Source organism: Akebia trifoliata, chromosome 10, assembly GCF_017979445.1.
Source record: "Akebia trifoliata isolate Shusen 1 chromosome 10, ASM1797944v1, whole genome shotgun sequence".
Classification (NCBI taxonomy): domain Eukaryota; kingdom Viridiplantae; phylum Streptophyta; class Magnoliopsida; order Ranunculales; family Lardizabalaceae; genus Akebia; species Akebia trifoliata.
The window spans coordinates 25105889-25124270 of NC_141384.1; the positions used below are offsets into that span (position 1 = coordinate 25105889).

The 18382-nt window shown below is 32.8% G+C and overlaps 1 protein-coding gene across 15 annotated transcripts; it reads left to right on the top strand.

The window, feature by feature from the left end:
• Nucleotides 1-3191: 3191 nt before the first annotated feature.
• LOC147393413 (uncharacterized) lies at nucleotides 3192-10049 on the top strand. 15 transcript variants are annotated; one of them, XM_086456549.1, is made up of 9 exons: nucleotides 3192-3684; nucleotides 4435-4578; nucleotides 5665-5724; nucleotides 5890-5962; nucleotides 6178-6239; nucleotides 7426-7479; nucleotides 9001-9050; nucleotides 9177-9441; nucleotides 9525-10049. In XM_086456549.1, the coding sequence occupies exons 1-8, from the start codon at nucleotides 3625-3627 to the stop codon at nucleotides 9355-9357; spliced, it is 684 nt and encodes a 227-aa protein (XP_086312675.1). In that variant the 5' UTR covers nucleotides 3192-3624; the 3' UTR covers nucleotides 9358-9441; nucleotides 9525-10049. The 15 variants fall into 15 exon arrangements, with proteins under 15 accessions (XP_086312675.1, XP_086312676.1, XP_086312677.1 ...); XM_086456550.1 differs by having other exon boundaries at nucleotides 9001-9045; nucleotides 9172-9441; XM_086456551.1 differs by lacking the exon at nucleotides 7426-7479.
• Nucleotides 10050-18382: the final 8333 nt, after the last annotated feature.

Genomic DNA, 18382 nt, shown 5'->3' on the forward strand with positions numbered 1-18382 from the left:
GTTATTGTAATGAAGAGCCAATATTAGACTTTGACCACAACTCTTCATTATTTATTTATTTAGATTTTAAATCATTATAATCTGACTATTCCATGTGGCAAACTCAATCGACTACTCTAACATGACAAGTTCGAAACTGTAAATCTGCTCTCCTTTGGATTCACGGCTGTACTTTCCCATAAAAAAATGTATCTCGAGGGAACCAAGTATCCTAAGGAGCACAGATCTATGCTTCCCCTACTTGTCATGTAGTCGATTGAGTATGCCCATGAGATGGTTAGATATCACGACTCTTAGATTTTATAAGATTTTATAAGCAGTCTTCAACTTATAGTTAAAAACTATACCCTTCAATTATTTTCTAAATACGTGTACATCAGTAATGGCAGTCTTGCTTCTCATTTATATAGTAAGTACAAATCAACTCTTTATTTTTATAAGGAAGAATTATTAGAAGAGAAAACAAAATATTGTTTTCATGGGAGCACAAAGTGATTAGACGTATCCTTTGTAGTCTTTCTTTCTAGTTACTTACCCTACTTTACTAATAATGTTTTCTTACCTATTTAATAAACATGGATGCATGTGTATGTGTCTGCTGATGATAAGAAGTTTCACAGTGATCCTTAGGAAACCTGGTATGCTGATACATCCAGTTTTCATTGCATATTTTTGAGAAATATATTTTTAAAATGCTTTAGTTCATGAGAAGTTTATTATAGCGAAAAATGTGTTTAGATGGGTATCACAAAAAGTTTATTAAAAACTGGATTTTCTATTGGATAGGCTTTTAATTGAGGATTGAAATTGAATTTTGGGCATGAAGCGGTGCCCATGTAGTATCCACTTTGCATTGAGATAAGAGAATTTGTAAGAACCTTCAATTGTTTATATGTGTCTTATGTCCAGTCTCCAAACATCCATTTCTCTTTAGATTGTTAAAAAAAAAAATACAACAATGGGTACCTGCTGTTTGCACTACACAAAATTGTTACTTGTTACCACCCCATAAACACCGATTTCAATTTATCTTGATTGAAGTTCTCAGCATCCTTGTCTGTCCCAATCACTTGGGTTACCCTAGATTATGGGTATGTCCTATGACATGGTGCTTTAAAACCATTCATGTGGAACCGATTGATTTTATTTCTTACCTACTTTCTTTTTCTTCTTCTTCTTCTTCATATGGATTTTATATGTTTATTTATTGTTGTTAATGTATCATGTTGGCAGGTCAAGCATCTTTGATGCAAAGGCTGGAATTGCTCTGAATGAGAAGTTCATGAAACTCGTCTCTTGGTATGATAATGAATGGGGTTATAGGTAATTTCACTCTCTAAATGCTTGTATTAATTATCACTTAGTAATCTATTCAACTAGTGAAAGATGAGGATCTTGATAATTTTAAAACTACAAGGTTCGTTCCATTACACGTTTAAGATGCAAGTAAGTCCAAATATGATTATGATTGGCAATATGATGACTTGATTTCTTTTATTTTTGCAACACATGTGTGATTGACTTGATTGTTCACATGGCCTCTGTTGCGTAAAGTTGATGTTCAAGTTATATCTAAAACCTTTCCAATTTTTAGCTTAAAGTGGTTATTGGTAGTAATGCTTGCATAGTAGTAGAAGTGGATGAATTTGAATAAAATTGAGTTTGCATCACTTTCATATATTTTCAATTGATTGTATTTTGGATGCATTTTTTAGATTATTTTTAAATTGGTTTCCACTTAAATTGTTCGAATTTCACATGCAGATCGTGTTTTTCGTTGCCGCTGATGGGAGAAGTTTGGTTAAAGGGTGTGTTCTTGGCAGATTCTAGTTGAAGATGAGGGGCATTTGGGTCTTTTCATGTTACTAATTGGGGTCTTGGTCTTTAATTTCAAAACATAGGAGTATCTCCAATATTCAGCAACATGTGAGGGGGGCAGGTGGAAAATCAAATTTAAAAAAAAAAAACCGTCGCTAATGTCCTAATATATATTTTTTATAAACTACCCTATAGCGACGGCCAATGGAGACTGTCACTATAAGTCCCATATATATAGACCATCGACGGCTGGAGTGGCTGTCGCTATGTGAATTTACGACGGTTTTATAACCTATAGCGACCGTCGCTACATCCCTATTTTACTGTAGTGACCTCACCTTCTCAAAATCGAAGAAGGATAGGGCTGAAATCAATTTGAATCGAAAAAAATCTTTGAAATCGATGGAAGAAATATAAGAGGGGAGAGATCATCGTTCCTATTAAAATGAGAGCCCTGAGAGGTTTCTCTCGATTTTTTCCATCTATAAGTGCACATTAAAAATGGCCTTTAAGGGTGAAACAGATTAAAGCTGTTTTTAATTCGAAACGGCTAAAATCCATTTTACAATATTGTTTCTAATTCACCATTTTCTTGTAGCGAATTATCTATGTTTATACGTAAGTGATCACGTACATGAATGCATGACATCAATACGTAAGCTTGAGATCATGTCTATTCCTTCTAGCCTACATGATCTTAATAGACCTTTTTTTCAGTCTAAGCAAGTAAGAGTATTATTAATATTAGACGGATTTACAAAGGGAAGAACCAATTAATTTACAGACCAGATTGGAGGTAATTCTAAATTGTCTCCCCTTTGGCAATTTTTAGCTATTAATGGAAGATAATTTTCATCAACAATGCAATTTCAGGAACTTGTCACAATCGTATAACTTGATAAAACGTCTGTACTCTGCTACCCTCTCTGCAAACATACTGAGCTTTCCAATTTATTTTCACCAGTGCTGACTTGATCATCACTAGTCACTGTTCCAGATTCCATGGACAAGTCCACCATTAATGGAATTAACCACGAAGGCTGAATCAATTTCATTAATCAGTTTGGTGTCCTTTAAGTCGAAACCTTAGAACCAAAACTCTGATTTTACCATATTGCCATTAGCATCACCAAGCATGGCTCTCCCGCCCAGTTGGCCTGGATTTGGCTTGCATCCTCCATCCAAATTTAGTTTTAACCACCCAAGGGTGATCTCATTTCTTCCAAGAGATTGAGATAAATCTTCTAGGAGGAACCTGCACAAATCCAACAGCTTCTCTCTCTCTCTCTCTCTCTCTCTCTCCCAACTAGACGAGCTTCTCTTGAAAAGAGACACCACAGTTAACTCCTGAAGTCAACGAAGAGCACTCACTACGTGAAAATTCCGAATTTTAATCAAAAAATTTGTTGGGCCTGGCCCGACGAATTTTAAAACTCAAAAACCACGGCCTGTGGACCACGTTTCCAGTCTCAATTTCATGGTCTTTCTGTCGATCTCATCTATTTTTCTCTCGATCTCATTTATCTTTCACTGTCTCTCACTGTACTCTCGAACCACCTCTCTCTCTCTTTCTCTCTCTCGATCGATTGATCGATCGTCCTCTCCATCTCTCTCTCACAATCAAATTCGTGTACTCTCTGATAGCACGAAGTGATTTATCGACTTCAGTCCGCAAAGGTTTGTCTCTCCTCCATTGACAAACCCCTCCAAATCTCATCTCTGTTTGATCTCAAGATTAGGTTTAGGGTTTCATGTTTTTTTAAGTTCATTAATGGAGGTATCAATCTGTTTCTGGTTTTTCTTGCAATGGTTGTCCATCTGAGGGCAACTGGAGATGTTCCGATACTTAAGCAAGCCAAGTTCAAGGTATTTATTCTTCCTTTCCAAATTCATATATATCTGTATATCATCATGATTCATGATTGAGGTTTACTTTTGCTTCCAATTTTCTTAAACTGTCTGAGAATTAGGGATGCTTGAACTTAATTTTTGGAATCCTAGAATCATTTATTTCTCGATTTGATAGTTGCAAGTTGTAACAATCGAAAACCCTGGATTGATTGCAACAAAGTTTCATTATTCACTTTAATTCTGAAGAAACTTTTAGAATGCTAACCTTGATTAGATTAAAAAAAAAAAAAACGGTTAATTAATCCGATTGTTCGTTTTGGATCAACTTGGGTTTAAGACCATGTTTCCTCATGTCTTTATAAGAGACACAATATAAATGTAATGACCAAGACAAATCTGTTGATAGATTAGTTGTATGTAAATTAGCATCTTTGTAGAGTTAAAAACATCTGTTAATCAAATTATTTTTTTCAAACAAATTAAGTGAGTCAACGTTCTAGTTTATAAAAATCCTTTGGTTTTCTTAGCTCTCTAGGTTCGCAGTGGTAGCTTGTTTTATGATGTTTTCTCTTTTTAATCCCTTTTATTTTACGAATTTTTTTAATCCCAACATTTTAGTGTGGAACAATAGCTTTTTTTATGTATGGCTTACATCATTTCCCTATTTGGGTTATAATGATCAAATGTTGTTGGATTGTGTATTTCTATGAACATATTGATTTATAACTAATTCATATACTTGGGTAATGTTGGATGGAATTGAAGTCAGCTGCTTATGGAGAATTGATATCCATTGGAGGGCTTGGTCTGAGTGTCAATGGAAAGCTCAATTCAACCATTACAGAAATTTTTGAAACCAAGCTTTCCTTGGATAGCTCTCGATTATGCTTCAAGTTCTACGATGTTGAGGTGAGTTCAGTCAGAATCATAAGTCTTTTCTTGTTTGATGTCATGGATATTATTGGGATTAATGTTAATATATTGTCCTTGTATGACATTTTTACGTTCTTCTATAGTATATATTTACTAACCTTAGGAGTTTCCATGACAACTTTTACCATTTAAACTGTTGAATGACTTGGATGTTTTAAGAAAGACTTATTTGTTATCATTGTCCTAAATTGAAGTAACTCTTGTTTTGCCTTTCTAATATAAGTAGGAATAACTTGTGTTCTTCCGTTGGTTATATCTCTAGTTGGATTGTTCATTGCTAACATTTGTAACTAGTAAGTGATATAAGGTTCAAAATGCTGGCAGTCCTGAAATTGAGAAAGAAACCAATTCATCCCTTGGTGGTTCATTCACCTTAAAGTGGAAGGGTATGTCTAAATAACACACAAATGCAAAAAATGGAGGATATTGAGATCAGGCTCGAACATCACAACATTACCCCAAGAATGGTATCCATTTTGATCTCATATTTTTTTATTAGTAGAAAATTTTCTGTGAAAACTCAACTGCAATATGATTTTAGCATTGCCCAATTTGTTTAGAATAGTATCTATTTTAGTTTGTCTTTTAGAAGTGGGCTTCTTTATTATAAGAGATCAATAACAAGAGATGATTTAGTATCTATGATGATATGGTTCAAGAATCAGGATAGATATGAATATTCTTATTACTTAGCCAATGGGGTAAGGCATACTATATCCTTGCCAAATCGGTAAATTGAGTTCAAGGAATGGGATGAGATATTGGTTGCTCAATGTGTTGTGAATGGCCGTTGTCCAACAAACATGCCACAGTACTTACAGTCTTTTTTTTACTTGATCCTGAGATCTCCTTCACATGAGGGTTTTTCCTAACCCCTTGAGTTACGAGGGGATTTTTAACCTAGCTATCTTTGTTCAACCATGTTGTTTGGAGTCAAAGTTGGATGGCTATTCGTTCAAAAGTAGTAAAAGCTTCGCTTGATCTTTCATCAATACTGCAGGGTGCTTCCTATTTTTTTCTGCAACAAATTTGTAGTTTATAAATCTTGCATTGATCATGCAGGTACCTTGTATTTTAGGTGTCAATTTTTATGATAAAGATCTTTTAGAATTTTTGGAGCAGGTAATTATTGAAATACTTTTTTCTTTTGTTTTAATAAAATCTTTTCTTTTCCACATTTGTTTACTGTGTTTTTCTTCTAGGTTTCTTAATTAATCTTTCTCTTTTCCTTTTCAAGTTAAATATACTTGATGGTATCCTTACTCCTATTTATGTTTTGATCTCCAGCTTGCCGAGACAAATGGATCATCAACAATGCCACCATTTATTCTTCGAGTCCTTAATTTCAGAGCATGTAGAGGTAGACATGTTTAAATCCTCCAATTTTTATATGAGTTTTATGTGATATTGATATGTGGTTTACTCAATCTTTATTAAATTGAGTTGTTCAAGGAATAGGATGAGATATCGTTTTCTTTGTGTTGTGAACGGTTGTTGTCCAACAAACATGCCACAAGTAGTTACAACTTTTTTTGAGTACTAGATGTGAAGGGCTCATATGGTCTTTCCTTACAGGGAAAACAAAAATTTCACTGGAACAACTTGATATGCAAGTGTCAACACCTACCTCGGAGTTGGTGAGTGAACTTGTATGTTATTTATCAAATACTTATTTAGAAACCTGAATGGGTCTTCACTCTTGGTGATAAGTTCATGCATTCTTCATCAGGTTTCCTCTAATTGTAGTGTATATAGTGTTCTAAATTTCCCCCCACAATTGACATAGGTTACTTCCCATATGTTTCTTTATTGGGGGTATGTTAATCTTCTTTTATTATTCCACTTTTATATTATAGATATCTATCTTGTTCAAGATTTTTGTCTCTTCATGTTTTAGCAACAAGTGAGAATTTCATTATAAAATGTTCACCAATTTTTAATATTTATCCTATCATCTCATTTTTTTTTCTTCAAAATGGGATGAACATGAATATTGCAAGCATTTCTTGACAAACCATGCCCTTGATGCCATTCTTTTGTTTGGCTTCAGTTTTTAATTTTAGTTTTATTAAGTAATGATATGTAGACTCCCATCCATAAATAAAATTCTTGAAAAGTAGACACCAAAATTCCTTGTGAATAGACTGATAAATATAATGCATTTACTACAATTCAACTCAGCAAATTCTTATTTACTCAAGATGTATTTCTTTTAGTTTTAGTTTTTAATATTACTAAGTTGTTTCTCTGATTTTGTGGGTGCATTACATGGAAAAGAAAAATCACTTGTTCTAAATTATCTATTTTAAGATTTTTTTTTTCTTTTGCTGTTATTATTTTTGTTAAAATTGTCTAATGGGTAATGGAGTTCCAATTGGGAGAAGGAATTTGCTACAAGCAATTGGAAGGGTTAAGCATCCAAACATTGTGAGATTGGGGGCTTTATCATCTACTATGGTTAAAAGATCGTTTGGTCGTTCTCATTTTATCTCTGGTTGGCAATTGACATAAATATCCATTGTTATTTTTTATGTTTTTATTTTATTTCTTTGGTTTCGGATTTTGAAATGTGGTGATGCAATTTAATAGATTTGGGGTTTTATTTGATTAAGGAAATCGTAAGTGAAAGAAGGAAAGATGTGGGGGTTTATAAGACATAATATCGGTAGCAGAGGAGTACCATATGTTTCTTTGAGTTATTGATTTTGATGATTTGATTCTTTCTTGGTTTGAATTTGATAAAAATAATTCGATTTGATTTGGTAGTTTTAGTTTATAAAGTGAATTTGGTATTAATATCAGATTCTTGGGGAGTCTTTGCAGGACTCCGATCTGTGGTATTTACTTCAGGAAATTACTCAGACATCTGTCCGAGAGGTATCTCTAAGATTGCGCTTATGTATCTTTTCTTTCGCTTCAAATTTGTTGTTTACTTGATAGTAGAATATCTCGAAGGGCAAAATCACATTCAGGTCAGGTTATTCAGAAAGTTGCTTATCTTTGGACCTTTATGTTATATTCAGAAATCACAAGGGATCACTAATGTTACATTTTCTCTAATTATTAAGCAACACCATTGTTATTGTTTGATAAGTAAAATTGCAATGAAAATGGAGATCAAGAAGACCAACAAAGGAAACAAAACAAAACCTACAACAAAACCAAGCCACTAAACCACACAAATATCAGACCCACTAAAAATAATTTTGTTTTTCTATTCCATTATGTCCAAAGCTAAGTCTTTTGTTATTGAAAGACTTGAAGAGGTTGCCTAGCAAAAAAAGGGAGAGAGACTTGAAGAGGTCAATAATTCTTAAACCTATATTCTGGAAGGCTAACGAGAGGCATGCAACCTATGTCAATTGTGGGGAAAAATGTAGAGACCCTTTGGTGATGATTTATTTGGACCTTCTTGTTACAACGTGTTGAGCTTCTCATACAGTTTTCCTTGTGGAGCATCTACTATAGTTCAAATATTAGTGTTGGGAAAGAAACAAATCTCTATCTCCTATTAATTTAAGTAATCTTGATGTTCTGTTTTGGGCCCTCACAGACAAAACCTGTTAAGGTACGTACTGCCCATCTCTTGTGTTATTCAATTACCAAGATAGTGATGCTTTTGATTTACTTCTATCATATTGCCAAGTTTGCAAGTCTAAATACAACATACTTAGGTTCACATTCACTTTTTAAGTATGAAGATGAACCATTTTTCATTTCTTATTGAATGTTTTATTTTACTATTACTGGTTATTTAATTTTGACCCATCTGTTAAGAATTTTGGTTCGTCATTATGTACTGATTGGTTACTTGTTATTGAATTCTTTTTGTTTTACTATTGATTGGGTTCACATGCACATTTTAGGCATTTCATATAGGTAGTGACTACATGTCCCATGATTGAATACCCAGATTGAACTAGATTTCATTCTACCTACCCCAAACATATAGGTATTGGCCACATCTCTCATCTTATTTGCCAGTTCAGACAACAAAAGACCACCCAACTTAAAGATAGACTCCACTCCTTCGTTGCTATAGTTTTCAGTAGCATTCTTCTTATAGGTTTAGCTATTGTTTGTCCTTTGTACTATTTTATTCTACTAGGTGGTTAATTGCTCAAGATATAAATGTTAAATCTGTCATCTCAACTCCAAGGGGTGTTCTGAAATATCCTTCTAAATTGATCTATATAAACATGCTCACACAGTGTGTGTGTGTGTGTGGGTGGGGTTACTGTATGAGTGTGTAGGTGGGTGGGTGTAGCTAGGTGGGTGTGTCACTATACGCTAACGTCGTGTTCGCGTTATAGTTTGGAATGTCTTCCAATGCATCTTATGTTATTGACATATATGATCAGGTGCATTAAACTCTCTTTTTATAATTTGAATTTGCAGGTGTTCTTCATTGGAAAATTGTATCTGTTTATATCAATGGAACAGGTCAGGTGAGATTCTCTATTCGAACCCAAATTTAAAACGATGTGAAACATTTAGACCTTCTTAAGATTATAAATATGAACTTTAAAATCATCTTTTACTTATTTGTCATTTTAACAAATTGGTAAGGGAAGAATCTTGATGGAAGGCAACATAGTTGCAATTATTGGGTTCGGTTCTGTAGTTCAGCAATGTATGGAAGCTGCAAACATACTTAAATCCTGCAATATTGATGTGACGGTCGAAGATGCACGGTTGTACAAACCTTTGGATGCAGAGCTCATCAGAAGATTAGCTAAAGACATGAGATCCTAATTACAGTGGAGGAAGGTTCTATTGGAGGTTCTGGGTCTCATGTACTTCTTAAGCTTAAATGGTCTTCTAGATGGACCTCTAAAGGTAATTTTTCATCCTTCAATTTTTCAGGCTTAAAATGTATTTTTTGGGTCTCAATTCTGATTCTATTTGGTACTTTTATGTAGTTAAGGGCAATGATCTTCCAGACAAATACATTGAACATACCCGCAAAGATCAGATTGAAGAGGCAAGGCTGTCTTCAAAGCATATTTTTTGTAAAACTGATTTTGTTTGATCTTGAGAGCTAAGATCTAGTTCCTAAAGGGTTAGAAAACCCAACAATTGGCATCAAAGCCGTGGTTGTGCGCTTGTTTTCAATTGAAATCAGTGGACTACGTAAATTGATACAAGTAGAGGAAAATTTTGACAATCGTTTGAACCGTGGACTACGTAAATTGGTTAATGGGTGTGTTCTTGGCAGATTCTAGTTGAAAATAAGGGGCATTTGGGTCTTTTCATGTTGCTAGTTGGGGTCTAGGTATGAAAGGCATCACGCCCATTTGCTTCTGATTGTATTTTATTCTAAGTAATTATGTGATTCAATTTCATTTGTTAGTGCCCAATTGCTTCTATTAGAGCTTGTTTAATAATGGAATTTCAATTTATAATATGAATTTTGAGTTGTTTAATTTAATTTGGAGCTTGTTTTATGATTTTTCTTTTGTTTTTTTTATTTTTCTGATTTTTTATTATTATTTTGTTTATTGTGATTGGTGAATTAGAGGATCGTGTTATTGTTTGTTAAACCTCCAAATTCGATAGTCATACCATATGGATTTTTTTTTGTTTTTTTTTTAAATCATTCTCCAATAATTTGATAGTCCAAGGCCGTCAAAAAAAAAAATTCTACAAGCAAATATTTGACGGGCATATTTGATGGGAGGGTCCGTCAAATTTTGAGAAATTTGACGGGCTAAGACCATCAAATATGTGCTTTTTTCACATAGTGACTGTTGATAACCTCCAACTCTAAGAATCATTTGTTATCAAAGATCCTCGTATTTCGAGGCATTTCGAGCCAACCAAATACTCCAAACCACCGTGCATGGCATCTAAGCAACTATGGTCGATAAATGCGATTTGATGAGAACCATAAGCAAAGCATTTGCTTATCTAAATGCATGTCTACCGTGTTGAAAAACGAAATAGTAAAGAAGTTCCACAATTGTTTTGCAAACTTGTATACAAAAAAGTAAAGAATAAATTATCAAAACGGTAGACTTTTTGAAATTATTTACCAAAATGGTACACTGTACAAAATATTTTCAAAAATGGTAAAGTTAGCATTTTTGGAAATAAAATTTTTGGAAAATATTTCCCAAAAGGTAAAAACCAGTAAAAACATTAAATTGTGTACCGAAAATGCCCTTTTTGTTTTAAGTTTGGATTTACTCTTATAACCCTCACAACAACAAAAAATCCAAAAAAGTTTTTGAGAAAAAGCTAAACTTCATCTTCTTCACCTCTAAAATCCAAAAAAATTACAAAACAAAACGTAGAAATAACTCATTTGGTCGACGGTTAAAGTAGGGGAAACTCTCAAATTCGTTTTCTCCATCTCTCAAATCCATAAATGTACTTGGATTTACTTGTCTTCTCCAACTCTTCGTGTGAAACTCTTGGTGGACTACATTTCGTCTTTTCTAACTCTTGGTATGAAACATTTTCGTCTCCTTTCATCTTTTGAGAGAGGGAAACTCTTGCTCTATTGACTATTAATCTCATCTCTTAGGTAATTTATTTTTTGTACATATTTTAACCTAAATTTGTTGGCTACTAGTTCAACTTCACTATTTTTTGTTTTAGGGTTATTTTTGTATGCATTGTGATTGATTAATAGTTGAACTAAATTTCCTTTGTTTAGGGTTAATTTTCCTTTTTTAATAGTTAAAAATGTTTTTATTGATTAATAGCTCAATTAAATTCCTTATTATGTTAATTTTTTTTTATATTTTAACTAACATTTGTACTTATTAACAAATCAACTAAATTTCTTCACGTTGGTTTAGGCAATTGTTTTTTGGATTTCTTACATATTTAAACCAACCAAATAATTTGATTTTGAGCTACATTGTAGTTGATTAATAGTTCAACTAAATTCCATTTTATTTTAGGGTTAATTATAAATTTTTACACATTGAATTTATTTATATTGATTAATAACAGAATTAACTTCCATTGTTTTTGTTGTTTAAGGAATTTTTGTACACATTTAAATTATTTATATTGATTAGAAGTAGTTCGTACCTCACTTTGCAATCTACAGTAAAGAAGATGATGATTTACTCCCCATTTGTTCACACATAAAACATATATTTGGAGTTATTCTCTTCCTATTAACCAAGTGATCTAGTCAGTGGTTTATTAAGAGTCGTCATAATATGGTAGAGGATGCAAGCAAAAGGGTGGAACAGGTGCCTAACACCTTCCAAATTCTGTAACTGGACCCCTCACCTATGACCTCTAACGTGGATCAATCCGAATCCCATAGGACGAAATGTACAAAGAGAACCTTATTGAAATATGTTGATATTTTATTGTAGTATATGTATCCATGATATAAGTAATTTTTTTAATGAATGTCAAAAGCATCCTTCTAACATAGAATTTATTCATTGTATTCAAGTATCCATATAGGATCAAATGTAAATTGTACATAGGGAATCATTTTAATGTAATTTATTTTTATTATGAATTTAATGTCAGAAGGATCCTTCTGACATTGTCTAAATGTTTTTTTTATCTCATGTTAGAAGGTTCCTTCCAACATTATATACAATACATTCTGATATAATGTCAAAATTATCATTCTGATATTATATTGTATTGCTTATGAAATTAATTAATTATTTTGAATTAGTCCATGTTAGGTCAATCATATTGCAAATAGTCTTTCATCTACGTTGACATGGTATGTTATCCTTTTTTTATGATATTGTGGCGCCTCGCCAAACACTAACACAAATCCCCATGTCAGATCTCGAGGTACTAGGTGACACCTCGAAATTTCGGCATGGTTTCCTTTATTTATGCTAGCATTCCAAGGCGTTCAACCTGCACCTGATAAATGACATACAATCCTGCATATATATATATATACAAAATATAATACTAGCGGAAGCCTATATACGTCAAATAACGTATGAAATATCAGAATGCGGAAGAAGAAGTTTATATACATGATTATACAGGAATTCTTCACTCTAACAAAATTCCTAACGCTCAAAATCAAAATCTATATTACTCTCAGACAAATCGACACCACTAGGGGTAATAAACCCAATACTCACCAAGTGATGAACTCTGGCTGTCTATCTAACCCACCAGATGATTCTTACTCGTGCTCTATACCTGTCTCGTCAAGCTTCGGAGCTAAAACTAAAAAAAAATGGAGAAAGAAAGGGTGAGTAACAATGGTTACCCAGTAAAGAATAACACAATTTCTGCCAATAACCTCTTCTAACATGAACGAATAAGCATATTAAATCATTTTAAAATATACAAAATTTTATAGAAGAACTACGATTAACTGGTACATATAGCCAGGGATGAACAACTAAACATTTTAAAACTCACATTACATCGATCAGCAGTACTTACTATAGCATTATCTTTTTATACAAATTTAATTGATCAAATGGAAATATTAAACATGGATTTCATTTTATATATCAAAATAAGACAACATATACATAATATACAATGGTTGAGTATTGGAATTAGAGAGTTGGGATTCACGACTGGATCGCTCCTAGTCGGGACATGATGTTACAATTCTTCTCTGGCTTTTAGTTCCTGATTTTGTAGCTGGTCGCTGTTTACGATGCTTGGTTGACCATTTATCCGGCTCAGGCTGGCCGTTTGACGTGACGGTAAGCAATGGGTCTCTTTTCGATGTGTCAGAACGTTCGACTATTATAGATTATTAGTGATCACTGACTAATCATCTTCGTCTATGCCTATCAGGCGTGTATGTGATCTCAAATATACAAACTATTCGTATACGACCACCTTTACATTACAAGTTCACTGGTAAAGATAGAGAGGAATAAACCCGGATTCCAGTTGTGGCTCCACTCTCATACGCGTCCCATACCACGTATGAGCTTGGTGGTCCCTACCGTACATCACAAGATAGTACACCACTCCGGATGATATGACGCACTATCCCTTCAAGCATTCACAGAATCTTTAACAGCTCACAAAATAGCTACATATATATATATATATATATTATTTTCATTTGAAAACAAAAGAGAAATTAACAATACAAGGTTGAGAATGGATATCCAGTTTCCTACCATACAAGCATGGCCAATTAGCCTAAAATAAATAATAGAACGAAAAAATAAACAACGCCTCGCGCTAACAGAAATTTAAATAAACATGTAACCAACAATATTATCCCTGGATATCTGTTCACCAACCTACACACAACACAACAACGTAAAATGCAGATATCACCCCTCGGGTGTGACTCTTACATTTTATCGTTTCATACCATTTTTCCCTTTTTTCGATTTTTATAGTTTTCAATCTCTTCAATAAAATATCCATTTTTTAATATTCATCAACTCAATATGAGTTCATTGAATATTAAATCACATTTTCCAACTGAAGAATTTATTTTTATCAATAATATTAAAAAATTACAAATTTTTTTATCAAAACGGGGTCCGAGCAGTGCACAAGACCCAATTGATGGAAATAACCCGTTAAATACCCTACCCACGTATAATTTGTAAAAAAAACAATTAAACATATCAAACATACAATTTCTGGCGTGAATTTTTAAATAACAAAAGAATTCTATATTTTGAAAATACATCGAAATTTTTCTAATAAAATCCTAAATGTAATTTTCACAATCTACGATTACTAATAGAAATTAAAAGTTCCTTACAATCTCTATACGAAAGGATCAAAGCATGTGCGTGGAAATAGAGGCGATTGACACGAAAATCGAGATGAACCGAATTTCGAAGTGGTTGATTTTCGAAATCGGCCTAGTAGTTTCGAAGATCTCGATGTGCTCGTCCCTTCTCCCTTTTGCGACGAAGTACGGTTTGACCCCGAAATGGATAAAATCCAAGGTCGAAGTTACGAAATCTCCGTATATACGTACGGTTGATTTTCGACGATATTGGGTGAAAAAGAAAGTGAAACGAAAAAGGTTGGGTGGGTTTTGTAGATGTTGAGGCTGCGGACGTTTCTCCCTTCTGCGTCGGTCGTCGACGGCGAGCCGTTTGCAAAAGATCTGAGGTGGAAGTTTTTAAAAAAAATAAATTTTTTTAACGTTGGCTGTTGGACGGTTGGAGAAGACGAAGTTATAAAAAAAATTAAAAATTTTATTTATATAAAATTTGGGACGAATTCGGTATTTTGTCAATTGTTTTGATCGACGATAACTTAACCATCCGGACTCCAAAACTGACAAATGAATACTCTATTTCGTCTAATTTTTGTTTTGGATCTAATGGTATAGTTAATTTCTATAAATTCTATCTCAAACAAAAATTTACAATTTTGGCCTGAGGTGACCCCTAAACTTGATGTCGTTTTCGTTTTTGACGATAATTTGACTTCCTGATCTCCAAAAATGACAAATAAATAGTCCATGTTCAATAATTTTTTGTTACGAATCCAATAGTATAATCGAATCTTAAAAATTCTTGCTCTAGCAAAAGATCACTATTTTAGCCTGATCCGACTCGGTAATCGAGGATTTGCAACTTTTCTATTCGGACTCGCACTTGAACGTGCTTACAGGCTAAACTATATTTTTCGATCATTTTGAATCTAATGGTGAGGTCAGATTCCATTAAAAATGACCAAAAACATCCTAAAGTTTTATCCCTAAGTCCCACTTTCAAGATTTTCTCAAAATTTCACTATTTATTTTTCTCGAGATACGAATTGAAAACTCGGATTTTTACAGATATGAAGTTTCATATTTTTTATACATTTTGAAAAATAAGATGACATAGCAATATATATTTTGTAGGTATGTGTTGTGTGTAACGCAAAAAGATTTGCCTAAATCTTTTCAAATTTAAGATCTGAGTAGAAGAAATGTTTAAATTCTACTTGTTTTGCTCCACTACTATCTATGCCACGCGACCCAATGTGTAGCAATTTGATTTTTCTCCTCATAGAGAAATTTAATCCTAAAAATGGTTATTTTTCATTTGGAATTAAAAATATTTCTATTTCAGAAGGTGTGGTTGCATTGATATTAGCTTTGGGAGGTTTGTATAGTAGTGATGGAATCAGTTCTCTGACAAAGGAAAACAAGCTTTGTGTACAATTATTTTGGAATAAGTACTTTGACATGCCAACAGAGATAACCTTAGATTCTTTTGAGAATGTACTGAATACAATCTTAAAAGAATGAAATATTGTTGAATTTAAAAGAATATTTTTATTGTACATAGTTATGACATTTTTACTTCCTAAGGACACATTGAAGATTAAGGAAGAACTTTTAAGTATGGTATGGTGCGATAAGATCTTAAATAGGATCTCATAGGACAGATTAGTACATAACCACTTGTTAAAGTCTTTACGCATCTGTGTGACAAAGTTTAAGGAAACTGGTAAACATGTACATTTCGTTGGTTGTGCATTGGTACTTCAGGTAGTTAAAGAAAAGTTCGAATTATTAATTTAATCTTAGTTCGAAGTAGTATTTTTAAAAATATTGATGTTTATTTAAGCACTCATCATGTATTCTTATGCAATTGTAGGTATGGGCATTTGAACATATCCCAATAATAGCCCCTCGCATATTTCCCAATCATGTTCCAAGGTACCTGAAGTACCCTTATTATTTTAATAAAGAACGATAATTTTACGTCAAAAAGTTTGTCAATTACCCAATATGAATTATTGAATTACGATTTCAATCATATACATATATATATATACATTCATCTAATACTAATTTTTAATATTATGTATCATATTTAATAGATTATCAATAAGATGAAATTGACCAATTCTGAACTTTGTGAGGCCGTCCTTACTTCATTTTGTAAGGGTTATAAGAGGAAAATGTTCTTCAGCCTAAAAAGAAAAACTCAGAGGAGGTTGATAAGTTGAAGAAAAAAATGACGGTGATGGAAGAGAAGTCGAAAGATCATTCTAAAGTTATCCAAGAATTGAAAAAAGATATCAAATGTTTGAAGTCATATAATGAATCTAGCGTTAAGGTATTGTCTTTGTATGATATGTGATAAATCCACATAATAGGTTACATCCACTTAGAAATCATTACGAATGATTGTTTTAATATCTAACAGTACAACGTTAAATTCGATAAAACCTTGGACTTTACGCCTTCGAAAACCAAGTCATCTCCCCATACCAAAACCTCCGTTGATCCCTCAGATATACCTAAGGCATCAGTCCCTACGAAGGGTTTAGACGATCCTTCAGGTATACCACAGTCATCGCTTACGACAATGGCCTCTAATATTCCTTTTGGTATACACAAGGCATCTCTCTCCACAAATACTTCCACAAATGAGTATCCACCTAACAAAGAGGAAGTTAGAATCGATGCTGAAAAAACACCTGAAACAATACCAATGAACCAGTCACCTGAAGTATCATTCCATTCGTCCACAAAGTATAAGGTACCTTGCATGAACAATGTTTAAAATAGTTTTAAAAAAATTCATTTGAGTTGGTTTTTATGCTCATGTTCTATTTATTCTTATTCAACTGTCTACTAAGGTTGATAACGGGCCTAGTTTGCCTAATATTTTCAAATCTAATTATCTCTATAATGAACAAAATTCAGAATTGAAATTCGACGCTGATAAGATATTTATATAGTTAATATTTAAAAATTTAATGTAGAAAAAATCACTCATATCCGACTTCATGTGTTATTTAGTTTTTAGACTTATATGTTTTTTGTTTGAAAATTGTTATCTATATAATAAATACCTCTTCAATAATACCCCTCTAACTTGTATTTTCTATAGGTTGGACCCTTATCTCCTCCTATAAAGTTAGAGTCTGAAGACATCGACATTCTAACTAGGGGGAAATCATCTGATTTTTATCAAAAGGTGTGTGGTTGTTTGTCTTACAATTTCTCTTTTTGAAATCTATTCGGTATATTTATTATGCTGTAAGAATTTTAATCGATTTCATTGGTTAAAAATGTGTATCTATGTGCATTTACAGTTTCTTATTGAATGTCGTTTAAATTGTTAGGATGAAATGAAATTTTTAATTATCGTATAGATTGATTTCTTTAGCGAATAAGGTGTATAAATTTTGAAAAATATATTATTTTGAAATGTTATGTTATGGTCAATTTAAATACAATCTTTCGGTTAGTAATACACAATTGCTAACTTCATATTTTAAAGTTGTGAAGTACCATACGAGTACGAGTAATTTATGCAATGTTTTATTTCTTATAGGAGGGTGGGTATTCCATGAATCCTGAGAAGCTTGGGTATTCGATGAACTTTGGGAAGCCTAAAAGGGATGTGAAACCTTTAGTATATTTGAAGCCACCCTATGCACCGTTAGATACACGAAAAAAAAAAAATATATACAAGGAGTTGAAGTGGGATGTATGCGTGATTCAGATTTCATTTGATTATGTTTGTTGTAATATTATTATGAATAAAATGAAATTATTTTACGTACTAATTTGTAGAGCTGTGTTCATAATTATTTTCATGATCCTAAGCGTCCCTTTACCAACAAAGAATTAATGTTGATAAATTCACATCACGCTGATATAAATTTGGGGACAGATTTTGTATTCCGAGTGCATCTATTGATTCACTTAGGGGGGTTGCATGGTTGGATGATCAGGTAATATTTTTCCATATTTTAATTTTAATTTTTTTGACAATTCTGGAATGATCAAATATGTCTCTAACTTTGTTGTCACACATAGATAATCGATGGATATTGCAAGTTTCTTAAAAGGAGAGAGTTGCAACATCCAGATCAT

Bases quoted from the DNA above. Each gene is read 5' to 3' on its own strand.
- LOC147393413 (XM_086456549.1), top strand. From the start codon at position 3,625: ATGGTTGTCCATCTGAGGGCAACTGGAGATGTTCCGATACTTAAGCAA. The intron at 5,725-5,889 runs GTAATTATTGAA...TTTGATCTCCAG, and splicing joins TTTTAGAATTTTTGGAGCAG to CTTGCCGAGACAAATGGATC. The intron at 6,240-7,425 runs GTGAGTGAACTT...GAGTCTTTGCAG, and splicing joins CAACACCTACCTCGGAGTTG to GACTCCGATCTGTGGTATTT.